Source organism: Psammomys obesus, unplaced genomic scaffold (assembly GCF_907164565.1).
Source record: "Psammomys obesus unplaced genomic scaffold, mPsaObe1.curated_primary_1811, whole genome shotgun sequence".
Taxonomy (NCBI): domain Eukaryota; kingdom Metazoa; phylum Chordata; class Mammalia; order Rodentia; family Muridae; genus Psammomys; species Psammomys obesus.
The window spans coordinates 37,158,975-37,167,648 of NW_026596046.1; the positions used below are offsets into that span (position 1 = coordinate 37,158,975).

General features: G+C 42.5%; 1 protein-coding gene across 1 annotated transcript; it reads right to left on the reverse strand.

Annotated features, from left to right (window-relative positions):
• Positions 1-547: 547 nt before the first annotated feature.
• LOC129688723 (olfactory receptor 52R1-like) lies at positions 548-1,555 on the reverse strand. Its single transcript, XM_055623687.1, has one exon. The coding sequence runs from the start codon at positions 1,553-1,555 to the stop codon at positions 548-550; it is 1,008 nt and encodes a 335-aa protein (XP_055479662.1).
• Positions 1,556-8,674: the final 7,119 nt, after the last annotated feature.

The window sequence follows — 8,674 nt, forward strand, 5'->3', positions numbered from 1 at the left end:
CTGGCCTCCTTCCTCCTTCCGCTGGTTCCCGTATAGCCCAGGCTGGCTTCCTTCCTCCTTCCGCTGGTTCCCATATAGCCCAGGCTGGCCTCCTTCCTCCTTCCGCTGGTTCCCTGATGCTGTGATCATTGTCCTGTCACACCCCTTTCCTACAGGACGGGTTGAATAATTTTGTTTTATTTTATAGATTAAGATTCAGGCAAGACTTTAAACATGTCTATTTAAAAATATTTTTAATAAAGAGATTCCCAGATGGAAGACATATGTATATTATTAACTGTTTAATGAAATGTCTAGGTTCTTTCAAACTGTATTACCATCTATTTAAACCATGGCCATCTGGTAAAATATTTACTGATTTAATGAATGACAAGTAAATTCTTTCACGAAGAATATACATCAGTTAAGTCTGTGTCTCAGATGCCTGGATGAGGTACCACAAACTTCATCCTTCCTTGTTCTGGGAGGTGTTGAGTCTGTAGGCTGTTGTTATCATAGGGGTGGCTTTGTGACGGTAGGTAAGTACCTGGAGAGTTTCTCATCTGCGTCATGTCAGTGTGGGTAACTGAAGACATGAGATATTGTGATCCCTGGTGAAAGGGCATTTTCCACAAAACCTGTGAATAACCCTGTCCCTCATCTGTCTGGTTCTAACTCCATATGTGATGGGGTTGAGCATGGAAGGAACCAGCAGGTAGACATTAGCAAACATGATGTGCACAACTTGGGGCACATGGTGGCCAAAGCGGTGAGTGAGGAAGGTGAAAAGGGCTGGGATATAGAAAGCCAAGATAACACAGACATGGGAAGCACAGGTGCCAAAAGCTTTGAGGCGGGCTTCGCCCGAGGGCAACCTCAGCACGGTTCTCAGAATCATCACATAAGATACACTGATGACAATTATATCAAAGCCAACCACAGAAAATGCCCCGAAGAGCCCATATCCACGGTTGACTCTGGTATCCGCACACACCAGCTTGAGCACAGCCATGTGCTCACAGTAGGACTGGGGAATGACATTATTGGGGCAGAAGGGCATCCTGGAGATCATGAAGCAGAAGGGGCTCACCCACAGCAGCCCTCTCACCATGACAGCTGCCCCCAGCCTGATGACTACAGATGTGGTCAGGATGCTGGAATGTCGGAGGGGAGAGCAGATAGCCACATAGCGGTCCAAGGCCATGGCCATGAGCACCCCAGACTCCACGGAAGAAAAGGCATGTATGAAGAACACCTGGATGAGGCAGGCATGGTATTCAATCTCGTGATCGTGAAACCAGAGTATGGCCAGCATTTTAGGCTGTGTGGAAGAGGACAGGACCAGGTCAGTGGTAGCCAGCATGGCCAGGAAGAGGTACATGGGCTCATGCAGGGTGTGGTCAATTCGGATTATGTGTAGGATGCTGACATTTCCAGCCACAGCCACAGCATACATGACACAGAATGGAAAGGCAACCCAAAACTGATAGTTCTCCATCCCTGGGATTCCAACCAAGATGAAGAACAGAGGATGGGAAGTGCTGTTCCTTGAAGATACCATGAGAGAATGGGTCATGTTTTCTGTGTGGTGAAGTTTATCTGCTCTCTGTGGATTATAACAGCCAAGGCATGGATGATTATTTGCACTTGTATAATATTACAATTTAATTCAATAATAAATTGCAGTAAAATAATCTTTTATTATAAATAATATTTTGCAACATATAATGATCCTACTTAATATTTTATTAGTACTTCTGACATTCAAAATATTAGAACATATCATATTCAGAGACAATTATTTCCTAAATACAAAGTATTTTCTTGGAAGTAGAATCTATTAAGGTAACATTAGCATGATAAATAAGTTACAATAAAGTTTGCTGTTTTCTCATTAACCCATCACACAGTTATTTATCTCAGTGTTAAGTCATTTCAGCGATGGTAGCTCATAGTAGAGAAAAGCACGTACTGAAGGACGATAGTAATTTATTCTCATATTATCTTTGGTAATTTAGCAGAGTTATCATCTTGGTTCTAGCCTGAAGAAAAAGATGAATCATCTGTGCATTTACAATTCTACATAGTACATTTAACGAAAATCTTAGAAGATGAATATCTTATACTTTGTGTAAGATTCACTCTCTCTTCAAATCTTTTATGGTGCAAAAGTAGGCACAAACATCATGGTAGCGCATGTCTGCAGCTATATTCTGACACAGTCTTGTTCATACCATCAAAGTGCAACCTGGCTTTGATTTGAAGACTGTACTTTATTCAGGGATGTCCTGAATGGTAAATTACACAAGAAGATGACTCTGAACATGACACTCTGCCTAGCATTTCTTTGTGATAAAGAGAAGTTGGGTAAATATATATTAAAGGAAATATCAAGTAAAGGCTATTATTCAGATGATAGAAGTTATGAAGGAATTTAATGAGTGCCAGCTTTTTTAAATTTTATTTTTTAAGCATGCTGCATTATTATTATTATTATTATTATTATTATTTTGATGAACACATTAGTTTTTTTATTAATTACAGTTTATTCACTCTGTATCCCCCCATAAGCCTCTCCCTCCTCCCCTCCCTGTCCCACCCTCCCACCTTCTTCACGCATGCCCCTCCCCAAGTCCACTGATAGGGGAAGTCCTCTTCTCCTTTTTTCTGATCTTAGTCTATCAGTTCTCATCAGAAGTGGCTGCATTGTCATCTTCTGTGGCCTGGTAAGGCTGCTCACCCCCTCAGGGGGAGGTGATCAAAGAGCAGGCCAATCAGATTATGTCAGAGGCAGTCCCTCTTCCCATTACTTTGTAACCCACTTGGACACTGAACTACCATGGGCTACATCTGTGCAGGGGTTCTAGGTTATCTCCATGCCTGGTACTTGGTTGGAGTATGAGTCTCTGGGAAGACCCCTGTGTTCAAATTTTCTGGTTCTGTTGCAATGAAAAATAAAGAAATCATGAAATTTGCAGGTAAATGGTGGGACCTGGAAAGGATCATCTTGAGTGAGCTGTCCCAGAAGCAGAAGGACACACACGGTTTATACTCATTCATATAGACATATAACATAGGATAAACCTACTAAAATCTGTACATCTAAAGAAACTATTCAAGAGAGAGGACCCTGACTAAAACACTCAATCCCCATCCCGAAAGGCAAAGAGGATAGACATCAGAAGAAGAAAACAGGAAACAACCTAGGAACCTGCCACAGAGGGCCTCTGAAAGGCTCTGCCCTGCAGACTATCAAAGCAGATGTTGAGACTTATGGCCAACTGTTGGGCAAAGTGCAGGGAATCTTATGTAAGAAGTGGGAAATAGTAAATTTTATTTTTTTAAATTTGTTTTTTATTAATTACAGTTTATTCACTTTGTATCCCGGCTGTAGCCCCTTCCCTCATCTCTTCCCAATCTTACCCTCCCTCCCTCTTCTCCTCCCATGCCCCTTCCTAAGTCCACTGATAGGGGAGGTCCTTCTCCCTTCCCTCTGACTCTAGCCTATCAGGTCTCATCAGGACTGGTTGCATTGTCTTCCTCTTTTGCCTGGCAAGTCTGTACCCTAAGGGGGAGATGATCAGAGAGTCTGTCACTGAGTTCACACCAGAGACAGCCCCTGCTCTCTTTACTAGGAACCCCTCTTGGATACCAAGTCTATGGGCTACATCTGAGTCAGGGTTTTAGGTCCTCTCCATGCACTGTCCTTGGTTGGGGTTTCAGTCTCTGCAGGGCCCCCAGGGCTCAGTTTTTTTTTCTTTTTCTTTTCTTTTCTTTCTTTCTTTTTTGTCTCTGTTGGTCTCCTTTCAGAGTTTCTGTCCCCTCCAATTCTATCTCCTCCTTCTTTCATAAGATTTCCTGCACTCTGCCTAAAGTTTGGCTATGAGTCTCAGCCTCTGCTTTGATACTTCGATCAGTAGGAGGTAATTTAATTGAGCGAGAACACCTTATCTGTGGTTATCCCACTGAAGAAAATGACATCCCTTTTCCCAACAACAATTAATTTCCAATAACCTCTTGGGAAGGAATGAAGCCTCATGAGCTCCTTTGCCATCTATGTTACAACTATATTGATAGAATGTTAAATCTTTTAAAATTTTTCTTTCATTTTTAAGAGTATAATATAATTACAGCATGTTGTTATAAAGAAAGAAAATCCTAATTGTTTGCTTTTCACTATGAAGACTCAGAAGCCAGATGCTGGAGTGAAAACCTGCTAACTCAGAGAGGAAGAGAAAGCACCCAGCTGACCTTCCTACTCTATAGATATCCTGGAAGATAAAAAGCCCTTCCTACTTAGCCTAAGTCCCAGAAAAAGGTCAGAAGCCCCTTCTTCTTCTCCATGCTGTCTTAAATAGCCTTCTCCCAATGTCCCTTCCTTCTGCTCACTCCCTGTCAGCTGGTTGCTTGCTAAGCTTCTTGACCTAGAGTTAACTTCATTGAATCCTGGATTAAAGATGTGTGCCAGGGCTGGGTCACACCACAGGTACCTTTTTACAGTAAACAGAAAACTCTTGGGTTAAAGGTGTGTGTTGGGGCTAAGCCACACCAAACAAGGAATAGGTTTCTCCAGTTCAGAATTTTGGAGTTCACAATGGGATCAACCACCCTGCAACAATAGCATTTCTCCCTCACCCTCCCAAACCTACCATCTACCCATATCCTTGTTTGCTCTCTTTCATCAGCTCTCTTTCAAATGCATGGACTCTCTTCATTAATTGTTATTGTATACATAAGCATATTTACATGGACATACATGTTCCTATATATAACCTAGTCAGCCTGTATTAGTTACTTGTATTTTCTCAAGGCTGACACTTGGTATTGGATAACCGATTGGTATAGTCTTCCCTGTGGAAAACGATTCCTGCAGCTCTCAGCATTTCCTACCTGCCTTCAGCTCTTCGGTAGGGATGAGGCTTCATGGGGTTGACTCTGTACATGGCAGCATGGTTGTCGTTCTCCCTGTTTAGCTCATGTTTAGGAGGATTTATGGGTATAGCTCTGACACTCCCAGGAGACACAGCCTTATAGCAATCTCTGAGCCTCTGGTTCTTATAATCTTTCTGTCCCCTCTTCTCAAATGTTTGCTGAACCTTAGGAATGGAATTTAAAAGTTTTTTTTTTATATATATTCATTGGAACTAAGTCCAAATCATTGTTTGTTTGTTTGCTTCTTCTGTTTTTTTTTTTTTTTTTAGTCTTCTCTCACGCACTACATTCCAACCACAGTTTTCCCTCTATTCATCCCTCCCAGTTCCTCCCCACCCACCTCCCCTCTTCACAGGTCTACTCCTCTTCTCTTTCCTTCAGCAAAGAGCTAGCCTTCCAAGGATATCAACCAAACATGGCCTAACAAGATGCAATAAGATTAGGCACAAACCTAATGTCAGAGGTGGACAAGGCAACCCACTAAGAGGAAAACCCAGGGCAGTTGAAAAAGTGAGAGACACCCCCATTCTCACTGTTAGGAGTTCCTAAAAACATCAAGTTAACAACCATAACATATTTGCCAAGGAACTAGCTGAGAACTATGCAGGCTCCATGGTTGGTGACTCAGTCTCTGTGAGCCCTCATGAGCCCTGCTTAGTTGATTCTGTGTGTCATATTCTCCAAGTGTGCTTGGCCTCTCTGGCTCCTACTTTCTTCCTACCCTTCTTCTGTGGGGTTCCCCCTGCTCTGAGCAGAGTGATCCAAGGCAGATCTACAGTTTGGGCTCTCTCTACTCAATGCTTTGCTGTAGGTCTCTGCATCTGCCCCACCAGCTGCCAGAGTAAGCCTTTCTGAAAGGATTTAAGAATTTAAAGATATTAACTACAAAAAAAAATATAACCAAGAATGGACTTCAATAAGTGAAAAAAGTTCAATTATAAAATTGAAAATACAAATCACAGTGTGAATATTCATAAATAAAACTTCTGACAGAGAAATCTTCATGACCCATTCATAAAAAAGAAGACAACTTATTAGAGGCAAGCAACGTGTTTAAGCAAGCATTTCACAAAAAGAGATAGGCGAATGACCAATTCAGAGGTGAAAATTTGCACAACACTGTTTATCATTTGAAAAATGAAAACAAACTACAATGAGAAGTCAGTGCATGTCTGTCAATGTACATAAAAAATCTGTCAATCACAGATAAAGTTTGTTTTTTTGTTTTCTCAAGAGACCACACACATTGTATCAAGAACAGAAAGGAATAAAGACCTGAGAAAGAAGCATCCCTGGAAATTGTTTTATAAAACATTTTAAATAACTTGTCTGAATATATTATGGCTCAGTCTAATTAGTGGGTAAGACTTCTCAGTCTGTAGTCAGTAAAAGGGCTGAGAGTGATGCCCACCACGCTAACTAAGTATCCAGGTAAAACTGCTGGAGCCATTCATCGTTATATTTTCAAACTAAGTATAAACATAACAGAGAAAATAATAGAAGGTTTGTACAAGCAACAATGAAGAGAATTTCTCTTTTATGTAGAGTTTGTTTTTTTTTTTTTTTTTTCCTGAGGGAAATCAGAATCTGGAGCAGGTGCTGGGGTGCGCAAGTAAGTGTGCGATAGGTTACGTGATAAGCACGTCTGAGTGACGTGGACTCAGATGCCTCCCAAAGTTACCACAGGAGGGAAGTTGGCATGACACGTCATCTGTAGTATGTCAGAGTCTCGCACACAGTCTGACTCAGAGCTGATGATGCCCAGTTACAGCCCGGAATCATCATTTTCATATTAAAAAGATATTGATATGCAAATCATGATTTTCAAAGATTTAATTTTTTTATTAACAAATAGCCATGTCATTACTGAGGTAATGAAGAAAGTTTACATTTTTTTTTGTAGCTTCAATTTGAGTTTCTAAGAAAAAAACACCAGTTTCGGAAAAACGTGGTCCCAAATGCACTGAACAAAATTTAGATAACAGTGAGCAACAGCCATTTTAAGAGAGTTAGCTTTCTTCTCACCACTGAATGGCTCAAGTCATTCTTTTCTTGTCACATGGTGGATTCTCTTTTAGGTAGTATTTTACATTAAAAATGTTTTTCTTTTTTAGAACACTATCCTTGATTGGCGGGGCAAGATGGCGGCGCCGGGAGGGCTCTCATTCTGAGCAGCAGCAGCAGGATCAGCATAGTGACCAGCAATCAGAACTCATGGCCATAAAACACAGTCATTGTGTTTCCCAGGTGAGAGGATACCCCACGGTGGGGGATTCAATCAGCTTTTAACTCACCCGGCTAAACCACAGAAGAGATCCTGGTTCCACCAGACGCTTGGCTGCCGACTGCCAGCCCCAGCCCCAGCCCAGAGCCACAAGCCAGTGTCTCTGGTCATGGTCCCAGACTGAACCGTGCGCACCACACTATCAGAGACTGGAATTTTCAGTCAAGAGATAACACCATGGTACAGGAAACGATTGGGACCAACCTTAGGTCACCCAGACATTCCCTGGAAAAGACTCGGGTTCCACGGGCGCCCCAGGAGCCAGCCCAGAGCTAGAGCCAGGGACCCAGGCTCCGACACAGAGCCCTGCCTGCCTGCGTGCCTGATTCGCCGCCTGACATAGAACTGTGGGCACCAGGGCACCAGTGAATGAGTTTCACTGTGCGGTGCAAACACACAGGGAGGGAAACGGCTGATCTGATCTCAGAGCACTCAGCCGACACCGCCAACCCGAAAAGGTCTCAGGAAAATTACCCAGTTTAGGCAGACACCCAGGTTCCCAAAGGCCGGAAAGGCAGACCTAGGCAGTTTCCGCGCACCAAACAGCTGGCAGAGACTGAGCCGCCATCACTCAGCTGTGCTCCAGACACAGGCACAAACAGTTGCTGCGTGCCAGATGTCCAACTGGGTCACAGCAGCTGATCATTAAATTTACAGCAAGAAACCCAGAAACAGGGCAGCTGTCCTCAGGACTTTCCTGGGTGAGAGGAAAACCCTCTCGACTAACAAAGACCACAGTTACCACTCAGGTCTCTATCCCTGAGGTGAGCAGCAGCAACTCCTGATAAAACACCAGCCATCTAGGGACTATACCCAAGTATGAGAAGACATCCTTCAGGAAAAAACAGCTTTCTGCAAAGGGGATTCTTTCCACCACAGGATCCCCAGGAACCACCAGAAAATAACCCCAAACACCTAAGATAGCACAATGGGTAGAGGCCAGAGTAAAAGCTCAAGCAACAAAAGACAGAGCAATATGGCATCTCCAGAACCCAGTTACCCAGGGGCAAGTAGCCCTGGGCACCCCAGCATAACTGAAATCCAAGAAGATGACTTAACAACTATGCTCATGAAGATGATAACAGAGGAAACAAATAAGATATGTAAAGACATAGAGGAAGATAAACTCAAACAGAATATTGCCATCTGTAAAGAAATAGAGGAAGCTGCAGCCAAACAGTTTATGGCCTTTAGAAAGGAAATGCTTAAAGCACTGAATGAAATAAAAGAAACAGAGTTGAAGGAACTAAAAGAAAAACAGGAAAGTACAATCAGACAGGAGAAGGAAGTAAACAAAACAACTCAAGACCTGAAGATAGAACTGGAAAAATTAAAACACAAATGGAGGAAATAATGGAGAGGAAGAATCTAGGGAAGAAAACAGGAACTACAGAGGTAAGCATAACCAACAGACTAGAAGAGATGGAAGAAAGAATCTCAGATGTAGAAGATACAATGGAAGAAATTGATGTATCTGTC